Source organism: Gobio gobio (assembly GCF_949357685.1).
Source record: "Gobio gobio genome assembly, chromosome: 4".
Classification (NCBI taxonomy): domain Eukaryota; kingdom Metazoa; phylum Chordata; class Actinopteri; order Cypriniformes; family Gobionidae; genus Gobio; species Gobio gobio.
The window spans coordinates 56,255,189-56,269,256 of NC_137100.1; the positions used below are offsets into that span (position 1 = coordinate 56,255,189).

At 39.8% G+C, this 14,068-nt stretch overlaps 1 protein-coding gene across 3 annotated transcripts in view; it reads left to right on the top strand.

Annotated features, from left to right (window-relative positions):
* The window catches only part of kat6a (K(lysine) acetyltransferase 6A), a 51,124-nt gene that overhangs the window by 520 nt on the left and 36,536 nt on the right, over positions 1–14,068 (top strand). For all 3 annotated transcript variants that reach the window (XM_079816029.1, XM_079816030.1, XM_079816031.1), the window contains exon 2: positions 1,283–2,585. In XM_079816029.1, coding sequence (XP_079672155.1) covers positions 1,935–2,585 — 651 coding nt within the window. In that variant the 5' untranslated portion in view covers positions 1,283–1,934. The remainder of the gene's footprint in view (positions 1–1,282; positions 2,586–14,068) is intronic.

The following is a 14,068-nucleotide window of genomic DNA, read 5'->3' on the forward strand; positions in this document are numbered from 1 at the left end:
GAAGGAAGGAATCTTGGCGTTCTTTTTTTTAACGGCTGAAGCGCGCTAACCGCGGTAGCCACTGGTTACGGGTATTGTGTGTTCAGTTAGGGCGCGGTGTTTCTTAACGGAATATAAGGCTGGAAAGGTCTGTAAAATGTCATTTTTTAGATTGTTATGGTGTGAAATCTCAGGCGCTGAGGGGAGTGGAGGATACATTGTCCTTATTCTCAGCTGCACGTTGCTTGTGTTTTGAAGCTAACAACATCCGCTCAGTGCACTAGCTTAGTTACTTCAAAGTTTACATTGTTTTGAATCGGAAAGTATGCCTTCATAATCTTCAGTCAAGTATGTTTACTAGTGTTTAGCCACTATCAAACTGCTGTTTGTAGTATTGTTTACATTTTTTCAACGTTGAAGTCCCGTTTCTGTTTTGTTTACTATTAGCCATGTGTTGACATTTATTACATGCTTTTCTTTCTGCTGCAGTTTGACATGTGATTAGCACCTCGTTACAGATGATATCAAACTGACCATCTGTCATAGGTGTTGTGAAATTGCCTAACTTCAGTTTGAAGTTATAATAATAGACATTGCGTTATAAACTGTAGATTGTTCTCTTCATAAACGAACAGTGCTGATTCTGTTTTCTTCCAGTCATAACTTTAAAAAAAAGGATGTTTCAAGCACTGGTTGTAAGACATATTTTGAATCTAACCAATGTCACTGATCTGTTGTCATTGAAAATAGTGTATTTTTAATGGTTCATTAGGAAGTTCATTAGGTTCATTCGCAAGTTGTTTTTGTTTAGATTGTCTGGTCGTGTCATTATTAGTGTTATTACACAAACGTACTAATCATCATCTGTCTATTTACTATAGTTTATGGTTTTGATTTGTTTAGGGTTAGTTGCTTGATATTATGCACAATTTATTAACTTTATATTGCGTGAATTTACTACTATGTACTAACATTTCAATTAACCATTTTACTATGGTTGTTGTGTACATGCACATGTACATTGCGCTGTTGACCCAGCCTTAACTAAACTAACCTTAACCTAACCTTATCCTACCTCAATAGCAGCAAAAGTGTTTTGCAGTAACACACAAAGACAATAATTACATTGTGCAAATATATATATTTTTGTAACATAAACTTTTTTTTGTAACATGGTGTGGAGTTAGTTTGCTGTCATTGTGCATTCGATGCACATAGATATTTTACCCGTCATTAGTGAGGCTTTGTGTTTTCTGCCATTTTTATGTGCTGGATGATTATATTGATTTTGTTTTGTGTGCAGGTTGCAGGAGCTTCTGAAGAATACCCAATAGGAAGATGGTCAGCCTAAGTTGCTTCCTGGATTAAGAGTTCTGTTCAGGACCGCTTGTACCAACAGCACAAGGAGGATCAACAAGGAAGGAACGACCTGCTGGACAGTATTTTCACACTTACATTTCCCCAATGGAATCTCACCAAAAGTGCTGTCACTATTCTTAACAAAGATGCTCCATCTAAACGGATAACACTAATCGTCAGAATCGAGGATTCTACTTGATTGGCTTTTGGGACTTGCAAATAAGACGACACCCTAGGGTCTTACAACTTTTTCTCTTGGAGTAGTTGCTGTGTCTGCCTGTTGCATACCTCACCTCTCTGCTTTGGTGTGGCAGCCCTTCAGGAGGAAGGGTCACTGGGTTAGGGGAAACTTTTTGAGGTTTGGGGGGGGGGATTTAGGGAGCCTATGCTATGGTGATCGGCTCCCTTTCTAACAGCTCCTGCTCAGGCACAGAGAGACTTACTACACCTCCCCGGGACAAAGGATAGCCTCCTGGAAGAAGAGAGAGGAGGAGGAGGACAACGACGTTGAGGCAGCACCAGGGCTGAGGCCACTGGGTGCTCCCTAACGGTTGTGAGAGTGTGTTGGGCCTTGGCCCAGCAGTTTTACAGCAGCCATGGTGAAGCTGGCCAACCCGATGTACACCACCTGGATCTTGGAAGCTATCAAGAAGGTGAAAAAGCAAAAGCAGCGGCCGTCCGAAGAGCGCATTTGCAATGCTGTGTCTATGTCCCATGGGCTTGACCGCAAGACGGTTCTGGAGCACCTTGAGCTCAGTGTTAAAGATGGCTCCATACTTAAGGTGTCCAACAAGGGGCTCAACTCCTACAAGGACCCTGATAACCCTGGACGGTTATCGCTCCCAAAACCCAGGGCGGGAGGAGGAGGAGGAGGAGGAGGAGGAGGTGGGGGCAGTTCCAGCACCTCCAGCTCCAGCAAAAAACCCGGTCTGGACTGGAACAAACTCATCAAGCGCTCTCTGGAGGGGCTTCACGAACCTGGTGGATCATCTCTAAAGAGCATAGAACGCTTTCTGAAATGCCAGGCAGATGTTGCGGGTTATCTGTCTGGCAGTGGCTCTATGGGGCCCGGCATTTTCCACCAGCAGCTCCGGCTGGCTCTGAAGCGGGCCGTCGCTCACGGACGGGTGGTAAAACAAGGACCGCTCTTCCGGTTGGTAAGCAGGAGTTCTCATAATGACGGGACTGGCTGTGTGTCTCTGGATTCTCTGCCTCCAGTGCGTCTGCTGCCCCACGAACAAGATCGGGTGAGCTGAAGTTTTTTGAATGTTTTGAAGTTTTCTGTGTGTAGTGTGCAAAGCACACTTTCAGTTTCCTTTTCTGATGATCTGTATTAACATATTTCACTTCGGTTTCAAATACCGGCTCTCACGCGTGACATGATTTGAGTAAGCAAGTAGCTTTCCTACACTTGTTAAAAAGTCCGGAAATGATTAAATATGTCAAAGGCATCCACAGAAATCGCATGTTACACAGTGCAACAGTTGGGTTCTGCAAGCAAAATCTTTTTTTAAACAATAACTTCTAATCCTTTAAAGACAAACCTGTTGTTAGCTCCAAGTTTGTTGATCAGTGGTATATGCTTTTGTTGAAACTATGTTTGCATTTTTCAGCATATTTTTCGTATAATCGTCTTTAACAGCGGAATTCGTGGTGAAAAACTACATGATTCTGTACTGAAAATTCCACCAATCAGAGAGTCGCAGCGAGCAAATTGTGCCAAAAGAGCTCTGAAGAGCAGCCCTCTCTTATGAAGCACCGCTAATTACATAATCGAGTTGGTCTGCCTATTCTCTTAAACTTTTTGTATAAAATTCTATTAAACCAATAGAAATGTGTTTTTTAATTGGTTTGGCGTTTACTCTCTTCAGCATGTAGTGACATTTTTCACTCCGTTCCCTAACAGGGCCTTCACACAGGGGGTTGGTGTTAACGCTTCTCATTTACTTTGAATGGGTGACTTCATGTGTTGCTGAACTGAATTGTGTGTTCCGTCATGTCGCGTCACTGCCATTGCTCGTGGCAGAAGTTGAAAAATATTATCCTTTTCAAGCGCCAATGCAGGTGTCAGCCAATCAGATAGCTTATGCAAGGCTGTAGGCGCTAGCCAATTGCGTTCATGCAACACCGGAAAAGTAATATGATTGGCTGTTGTCACTATGACGGTCGCTTCAGACATGCCCTCTGTTGATGCCCCGTGTGAATGCAGCGTAATCATTCTGATTCAGTTTCAGCGAGTCAAGTAGGGATGGGCGATATGGCGAGAATATCATATCACAATTTTTCTCAAACAGGATTGCGATTCATGATGTTATCACAATTCTTTTTCAAGACCAGCCTTTTTTTATTTGATCATTGTTATTAAAAATAAGAACAAAGATGCAATTGACAGACGTCGATGGTATTCAAATTAGGGGTGCACCGATCCGATATTCGGTATCGGTATCGCTCAGATGCTGCCATTTTTTCCCGGATCGGGTATTGACCAGAGGGGACCCGGTCCAAATCCGATATTGTGCATAGGCTATTCTTTTATTGTTATACCACACAAAAGGCATTATAATATAACCACACATAAAATATTATAAAGCACCAGAAAATTACTTTCTCCCTGGTGTCAATAGGGCTGGGCACCGAACGGCGATACTTTTATGGTATCGAACGAAAAACTCCAATACTATGAGTATCGAAAAATGATTTATCTTTCGGTGCCAAATTTCGGTTCCAAAAGCCAAGCGGCTTTTATACACTTATAAAAGTGGATGCCGAGTCAGCAAAGTGCAACATATGCGATAAGTATTGCAACCAAAGACGCAAAAGGAAAACTTTCTGTGAGACGTAAGTTCACAAACAGCGCAAGTGAATCACCGTGTGCGCGCTCTCTCTCTCTCTCTCCCCCTTTCAAAATGCTCAAATGGCATCACATCAGCGCATCGCATCTGCACTCAAATCGAGCTGCACAGTTGACACAGGATTTGCCACTTGCACAATCGAGGCAGTGTCGCATCATCACTAAAGTTTATCAGTTGCATTTATTTTTAAGTCTTGCCAGTGTTCAAACCGCTCAACACACACACACACAAACACCACACACACACACCACACACACACACACACACACACACACACACACACACACACACACACACACACACACACACACAGGCCATCTCACAAAAAGCTTGAGAGTTCAAATTGCGCTGAAATGGTCAAATACACACAAATGTATGTACGTAAATAATGTATGTCTTGACGAGTATGCACGTAAACCCCGTCGTGACGCGCGAGTGAACATTTGTGCAACTGCATGTAACAGTATCCGTGTTCGCTCTTAAAGTGACAGCAGTCGAATAAACTGCTGCTGTCTCTGAGTTTCTCTTTGTCTTGTGTTGTTTGATGAACCTTTATAGCCCTATTCGCACAGGATTAGTATTATCTATCGCCGTGATTTGTAATAATTGCAGAGCATGTCTGCGATCTTAATCCCGTGCGAATCGGCCATGTCTGTTATTTGTAAAGTAAAAATTCCCCCGCAAATTACCTACCATATTTCGCCGAACACTGAGGTCCTGTGATAATATTAGTCCCGTGCGAATCGGCATCTGTGATTTGGCCGGGATTAGGCGGATCGTATATCATTTTTGCAAGGTTTTTGTGTCCTGTGCGCATTTTCATCTTTATCTTTCACGAAGAATGGTGCTAGGCTGCATATAATGCGCACCGTAATGAATTCCTGTGCGGCTGCGCGGATTATACTTTTATTATACAATTTGGGAGTAAATTGCTTGAATGGTATATTTAATATTATTCTTAATGAAAAACACAAAAACAGAACAGTACAATGACAAACTCGCTTAAAGGGTAACTAAACCCCTGCTCAGAGCTTAACTCCACCCACTGGCAATTTTCAAAAAATGCTGGAAAAGTGGGCAGAGCCCGGCGGACACAGAGGGGACGAACCGAGGGCGGAACTGAGCGGAGGGCGTGCACCTGAGACCCGCAGTAACGGGTTGATTGACAGCTGTCAGACTCGCGAGTCGCAAAGATGGAGAATGACTGGAGTGAGGCCAGCTTTGCAACAGAGCGGTCATTTCTCCTACCTTCACCTGAAGTGGAGGAAGGTGGATTGTCTGTAACAGACACAAACCCGGAGCCTTATCAATGCGAGCCGCAGCTCAAACTGCGTTAACTCCCGATGCCGACGATGCTAGTGAAGCAGCCGCGCAAGAGAACTGACCTAATCTATCTGCGTCCGCGGCAACCACGTGTCAGGGTTTGAAAGCGCGTCTCATGTATGAAAATTATCTGTACACATGACGGGCGGCAATAATATCGCAAGAAAAGCCTGACGTGTACTGACAACTGCATTATTTAACCGTATTTTCTTCAATACAATGTTAAAGCAAGTGTCAAGTCAGTTTCATTCATAATGTTTCTACTTCATGTAATATGACAGTTCATACTAGAGTGAAGCCGTTCTCATCATGTGATTGGGGGAAACATTTCTGAGGGCGTGGTGAGCTCGTGCTAGGGGCGCGGATAGTGAGCCGTTGGAGGTACCATCCTACGTCACGATGTACCACAACGTCCAATAGGAAAATTCAACAGCAGTAGCCACCGTTCAACCTTAAGAGGGCAGCACTTTGGCGGTTTTACACCATATTTCATAGAATTAAAACACTTTATACTCAAATGTCAAAACATTTAATCGAATCAATGAACAGCATTAATAAAGCCCCAGTAGTACAGATCATTAACTAAAAAAAGTTGGTTTAGGGTTTAGGTACCCTTTAAATGGGCTTTTACATTTAGCTTTGAAACTGAATCTTCCGCCGTATAGGCCTATTGTTATTATATTGCTCAGTTAAGTTTTTAATTGTAGCGTCTGTTCTCTAAATGAAAGCAAATTATTTTTAATATTATAAAACAATCAAAATGATATCGATGCGACTGTTTATAATTTCATACAGCTATATCTATAATGAAAAAACATTTACAAGGCTTGACATCATATCCGGGAGATAGTCAGTAAATTCGAGTAAAGTCACAGGCTTATCCCGTGCGAATGCGCCACGCAAAATTCAGATGTGGGGGAGTCATTTCTAAATCACACGAGGTCCCCAGATAATACTAATCCCGTGCGAATAGGGCTTATGACACTCACTGCTCTTGAATGACTAACTTTTGCAACCTAAAGCCCCGTTCACACCGCCAGCGATGATGTCGCTGCATGTCGCCAGCGCCAGAGATTCATGTTGCTAGTGGGCGTTCCCACTACGGGTTGCCTATAAACGTCATTAGCAGATCACCCTCATCCTTCCATGCATCATTTTTTTTTAAATGTGTCTCTGTATGTACACAGAGACATACAGTAAAGAACAGGGAAATTGCTAACAGCTAAAATCAACTTCCATCTTGACTTCACTCCTATAGGTTGTCGCTCGCGAAAATCGCATCTCATTTGCATAAAGTTGAAATTTCTGAACTTTTGTCGCTTGTCTCGTGTCGCTTGACATGCCCACATTCTATCGCCAACGGTCACTGTCGCTCGTGTCGCCGGAAGTCGCCAGCGCTCCATTGAAATGAATGGGATCGTGCCGCTTTGTCGCTGCGTGTCGCTGGCGCTGTGAACGGGGCTTTAAGTGTAAGGATTAATCTAATTTAATTTATTCTGGGAAGACATTTAAAGATATTAATTTAATTTTAATTTGATTTCTTATTAAATGTCTTTAGTATTTCTTACCTCAATATTAATGTTAGACCTACCTGAAAATTTGTCTTTAAAAACAAAAAATGCACTGCATGATCAAATATTTAGGTGAGATAATTATATACATTTATATGACAAGAGTCACCTAAGGGGGGGATTCCCCCATTTTCAGAAATAAAATTCAGGCCCTGAATGAATGTCTGTAAAATTCCCTATAAATAATCCTACATGATAAAAAGAAGTCTTCAAATAGATCGCTATCGTGATCGTATCGGCAGATACTGCTTCCTGTGATCGACGATCGGTGATCGGCTCCAAAAATCCTGATCGGAGCACCCTTACAAAAAGCACAACCAGTTTTATTAATAAAATTACCCTGAGTGAGAAGTGTTACCAGAATTAGTTTTAATTAAGGTGAAAAATAAAAGTTGTGTGTTTAATGTATTTTTGTTGATGTTGAAATCTTTTAAAACATATTGTATTGGAAAAAGTATCGTTAGGAACCGGTATCGAAACTGAGGTATCGAAATTGGCACCGGATCGAAAGATTTTGAACAATACCCAGCCCTAGGTGTCAATCACAACACTGGAGTAGAGGGCACTATAATTGTTCTTCACGCGCACAGTAACTGAAATTCTTTAACAGTTCACAGTCAGCTTGTTTCAAACTTGGAACACACTTCAATCCAAGTTCCCACACGAACATATTAAGTATTCTGTCCATTTTATCACGAAATTCAAATGATAAATGCCGTTTTGACGCTCTATGTGGCGTGACTGATCAGTGATCACAGTTCAAGCGGCCGCGCATGAACGCGATCATCTGTGAAGGCGATCGATCATCTCTTACTAAAGAATAAACATGAATGACCATCTGAAGGTATGCTGAGGATACATTACAACTTACTGTCATGTATATATGTGGTGTAATCGCTCAAATCAGTGTTTCAACGGCGGAAAGACCTCAATATAACTGCTTTTAAACTAAACAATGTAATGTAATGTTAGCATCACATTTACCTCAGGCAGTCATTCAGTGTCCACAGAATTTTATTCATTAAAGAAATCAACTCTTTCACTAAATATATATGACCTATATTAGCCTATATATTCATTATATTCTACTTAACCTGTTAGGGATGTCTTGATTATTTCATGCATGCTAAATAAACCTGTCATGAAAATGACAGACACTGTGTATAAATTATGATATTTCAACAACGAATTGGAGAAAAAACTATTTTACAATTAGATTCAGAAGTTTATGCAAAAACTGCCTTATGTGAAGTTTACATGTTTGCATACTATGTTATTTGAGTGTTGATTATTATACCTAAAATAAATAGCAACTGAATTTAGCTCTGTTGTTAACCTTTAATATTAATGTGCAAGTAAGGACTCCCTATATAATTTACAGAAATATCTTCAATAAACTTTGATATAATTTAATTAATTCAAGGACAGGCACTTTTTTCTTCTTCAGTAAACCACTGTTAAATATAAAAATAAATAAAAAGCAATTTTGTAAAACTGCTGTACCGAACTTGTACCGAACTGTGATTTCAAAACCGAGGTACGTACCGAACCGTCAGTTTTGTGTACCGTTACACCCCTACTGTCAGTCTTTTATTTTGTATTTGTGTCATGCGTCACAACACTTCCTTGAGTTCCAGGCGTTTCTGTGTTGTAAATAAAATACATTTTTAAATAATAAATGTGTCATTCTCTTTCACGCTCAGAAATGTGTCATTTGCATATTAAAATCACAAAAAAAATCGATCCACCCCCCGTGACACTGTCACCTTTTTGTTTGTCACATTTATTTCTTAGCCAACAAGTATTCCGTGATTGATGCCCATGAGTGTGTTATGTTGATAATAATCCAACCGATAGCCAGCCTGAGTTTTTGACAGATATGATAGCATGCGTGAGGGTTTGAACTATATTTGGTTTTTGGGTAATTATAAAACGTTCGTTATTTTTGTTTATTCATTATTTTTGCGTAGTTTATTTCGTGACTTAAATTATTTTTCAGAGTCGTGGTTTGTCAAAAAAATTACATTCAGGTGTCGCAGATTCGTTGAAAATCAAGTTCATTTTTTTTTTTTACTATGAAAAGAGTGGTTTTTATGAACAAAGTTGTTTATTGTTTCTTATATCTTTTATTTAAACCCATGAAAATGCAGATCCTGTTGTAAAAAATAGTGAAAAATCATTATTACCATTATTACCCCTTTGCAGATTTTGACTTGTTTAGATGACATCCTAATGTATTTCAGGAGTTTATTTCTAAGGTTGCATGTTCGGTGCATGAATCTCAAAATACTGTAGTTGTCAGTCTGAAATACCTTGTTTAGGCCAGATAGTCTGAAAGAAAACATGGCAGAGATGGTCAAGAATGAAAGGTCACGTGAGTTTTGCTTCCTGCCAAGGCTACCAGCTGCAAGATGGGCTGGTGTTGGTGGGGAGAGACAGAGAAAGAGACAACAAGTGAATGAGTTCGTGTTCGTTTTTGTTTAGAAATGTACAAAAAAAACAAGGGTTTATGCGTTAGATGGGAGAGGTGAAATGGAAGGTTTTTTCCTAGTGTGTAGCATTGGCGGATGAGATCTACAAATGCTCAGACTGATACATTCCATTCCATACCATTCTGCATGAGAGGGAGCGAGGGATGAAGAGAAAGATAGAGATAGAGGCTGAACAGCAGACATGCAGGCGGCAAGAGCAGCACAATACACACCCACTTTTTTTGTAACCTGATAAATAGCAGCTCTGCCTTATGCCCCCCAGAGGCTAAACACACACGCATTCACACCCACCTACCCCTCCTATCACATCTGATATGGGTCACATCCATGATGTGCACTGCAGGGTGTTGGCTGTCAGGATGATGCCATGTTAAATTTGAGCTCGGTTTGTGGCTGTTCAGGTCTGTGTTTTGATTCGTGAGCGTGATGTGGAAGCTGTTACACACTTCCAAGGTTTTTGATGTGTGTTGTGTCTGGCTCAGGAATTAAGGCTTCCACAAGTGGCCTGAAGTCACATGACCACACGTCTGCAGTTGAAGAAAGGCTTAGAATTAGCTCTTGGCTTGTTTTAGATTGGATCACCATACTGATGCCCAGTTTCTTTTTTAGGATGCACAGGTTTTCACATTTATTGTAAATCCAGCATTGCAGGAAAATATAGAGGAAATGTGGGCTTAATGTGCCTTAACTAAAATTGGATTCTTTCCTCCCCCTGATGGGTTGCTTTTTTACAGAGGTCTGTTTTTTTGCGTCAACGTTTTTGTCATCTTTTTGCATATTGTCTCTGCAATTGTTTTATAGCCTTTGCCATGCATGGAGGTTGACTAAAATGGGCATGTTCAGGCTATGCACTTTTTTTTCCTTTTTTTTTCACACACAGCACAGACTACTGCCGACTGCAAACTGCGTTCTGTGCCTGTGTGTAAGGAATTAACTTTGTTTATATCAGCTGGTATTAATAGTCAGTCTATATTCGTAATTTCAGTTTCTTCTTTTGAATAAGGATGTACGAAACCTAAAAACAAAGCCGATTGCTTACCATTTTAAATATCAGTTATGTTAATAACTTTCTTCATTTTAAGCAGCTCCTGTTGCTATGAAAATATTCATGTTTTGGAGTGCTCGGGTAGGATAACATAACATTAGACCAGCCTTCTGCCTGTGCCTTGACTGCCTTGCTCTTTCATCACTTTCGCTTTAATGCTCGTGCACTGACTCGTTCGCTAAACTGATCATCCAATCAGAGTTCCCACTCTCAGCGACTGCCCTGACGCCGATTCAACTGACCGACGGCTTGCTGTGTGCCAGCCTTAAAAGGAGGGGTCTAATGCCATTTTATGCATTCTGACTTATTTACACTGTTAAAGAGTTAGATTCTCATGCTAAACATGGTCAAAAAACAAAACAAACAAACTCTATGACAGAGTACTTCTGTGCCAAATACACTCCTTCAGGATTCAAACAAGTTTATGAAAGTTTTTTCCGAGTATGGCCCTGTATGATGCCATAAAGGGGGGAATTGCTTGTATGGGCACTTCTCCCGGATGAGCATGTGTGCACATAAACCAGAGCGATAGCAAGAGCCCATCAATGAGCTTCGTTGGGGTTACAGAATCTGTCGGCAGTGCTGTCATTTTGATATTTTAAAGACAACAACAATGTCACTAAAGAAGGGTATTTCAGGTTGTGAGGGAAAGATAACTTTGTTCAGCTTCCCAAATAACCCACCGTTAGGGCTGTGCGATATTGAAGAAAAATGCGACACTATCGAATATTGCATTATTTAACAAGGATATCGCATATGTGATACGATATTGCTTTTAAGTGTGTAAAATCTAGGGCTGTGCAATTAATCGAATTTCGATTTCGATTCCGATTTTGCCTCCCAACGATCACCAAAATAGTACAATCGAGAAAAAACGATTATTTTGCCTTGCGTTCTTAATGAAACGCGCACGCGCACATCCGCCCCTCCCGAACCCACACATCTCTCTCAGGTCGTGAGTCTCGTGTGCATATCATCTGCTGGAATTTAAAAACTCGGCGCGAGTAAAGATGGCAGAAGGAGGGCAGTTACAGCAGCGTTTGGTGAACAAAAAAGGCAAAACCAACTCCGTTGTCTGGGAACAGTTTGGCTTCGAGGAATCAGACGACGAGCAGAAACATGCTACGTGCAAGATTTGCTACATGGTAGTGGCTGCAACGCAAGGGAACACCACGAATTTGTTTAACCACTTGAAAATTAAACAGAGTGACATATGACAATCTAATAAAGAAACAAAAACTGACGAGAGCAGGGGAGCCGTGTAAACGTCCTTTTTTTCCTTCATATTTTTCAAATAATTCTCTCTTTGTAAACTTTGTTCAATGCATGCGAGATTGCGAGTGCTGCCATATTTTCGAATATGACCAGTCGTTTTCACCGTCATCACCCGGGTTTAGTGCTTTAGGGTTTAGGTTTAGAATGAGAAGCCGCGCGCGCTGTGAGAAAATGTGTCTCTGTGCGTTCATCCGAGAGCGCGCACACGTCTCTCAGCGCGCAAATATTGAGTTCTCTTTCAAGTCTTGCTCTTAAACGGACAAACTCACACAAAACGTATGTCAACATGTCCATCTTGATGAGTATCTTAGCAGACATAGTCTGTATATGCCTTAAGTGAACTTTATACAGTCGATAAAGAAGACGCGAGGTCTTAAAGGGGCAGCAGTAGCCTTTACTGCTGTCTGTTTAATGTCAAACAACAAAAGACAAGGACATCACTCACCGCTCTTGATTGAATAGCTTTTGTAAGTTTAATAGGATTAATCTTTAATTTATGCACTCAAATATGCAATGTTATTTTACATTTGATACATTTCTGTACCTGAAAACTAATGTTAGACGTACATGAAAACAGGCACGTGCACAGGTAGGGCTCAACCTGTGCAGTGCACATGCCCTTTTTTGTGCCCACGCCGAAGTGCCCTTTTTTTTGGTGGCGTTTTTTAATTTATTTTTTATTTTTTATAAATCAATGCTATTGGTCACCCTTCACATCTGTCTATTTTACAAATATTTAGCCAATGAGTAAATATTATTCGACAATCCTCAAACTGTCAGTTAATTCGACGATCCTCAAACGGTCAGCTTGTTTTGTATAAATGTAGTAAAACATGGTTTGTTGTAGTAGTAACAAAAAAAAGATTACAGAATCAGATCAATGTGAAATATTTATATTTTATCATGTAGAATGCAATATAGCCTATATATTATTTTGGACGGTAAGATTTTTAAATGTTTTTAAAAGAGTCTCTTCTGCTCTCCAAAGGCTTCATTTATTTGATCCAAAATACAGCAAAAACAGTAATATTTTGAAATATTTGTACAATTTTAAATAACTCTTTTCTATTTGAGTATATTTTAAAATGTCTTTTTTTTTCTGTGACCAAAGCTACTCTTCAGTGTCACGTGGTCCTTCAGAAATCTTTTTTAATTTGCTTTTCACGGCAACTGTACTTTTCACTCAATTTTTTTTTTCAGTGCTGGGTTATTTTAGGGAAAGTGTAGTGAATAAGAGACATAATATTTATGTTATTATGGTTGTTATTAATAGTGAATAAATCTAAAGCTTTTGAGACTATTATTTTGCATTATTGATTTTGTCATGAAGATATGACCATTTCTTCCATTTATGTAGGCTTAATAAATAATCATATATATATATATATATATATATATATATATATATATATATATATATATATAATAAAAAAGGGGTGCCCTTTTTCAGTTTCAACACATGCCCCTCAAAAGGTCTGTGCACGGCCCTGCATGAAAAGCATAGCCGAACCATATTGTTGATCTTATTTATTTGTGGTTATCATTTTTACGTGAATACTTTTATACTTTGATTCGAATATATGTTATATTATTTATTTTAATAGTTCAAAAAGTACAACAAATGTTACAATTTCAATTGAATTGTTGAAAGGTGTATTTTTAATAAATACAACACATTCCCAAAGTCATGTGAAATAATCGTGTTACATAATCGTGATTTCAATATTGACCAAAATAATCGTGATTATGATTTTTTCCATAATCGAGCAGCCCTAGTAAAATCTATTTCTTTCCCCAACTGATATCTTTCACTTAAAGCATAACTGACTGTGTTTACATGAATACTCATCAAGACAGCCATTTTGACATAACTGTGTGTGTATTTGACAGTTTGAGTGTGTAACAAGACACCACGTTTCGGTGTGTGTCAGACAGCAGACAGCGCAAGACTGCAAGTTGTTTTTTGCAAGTTATTGCGTTTAATAACTCTTTTTAACGCCACATAAGTAACAGTCGTGTGCCCAGTCTATTCTGTTATATGCATCAACCTAAAACGTACCCTTTTCACAACGTTGAAGTAGCCTATTAAAGCCATTCAGATATTGCGTACCCTTGCGATATTTCGATATTGCGCAGTGAAACTGCATCAAATGTCTGTTTTGTTGGCAATCA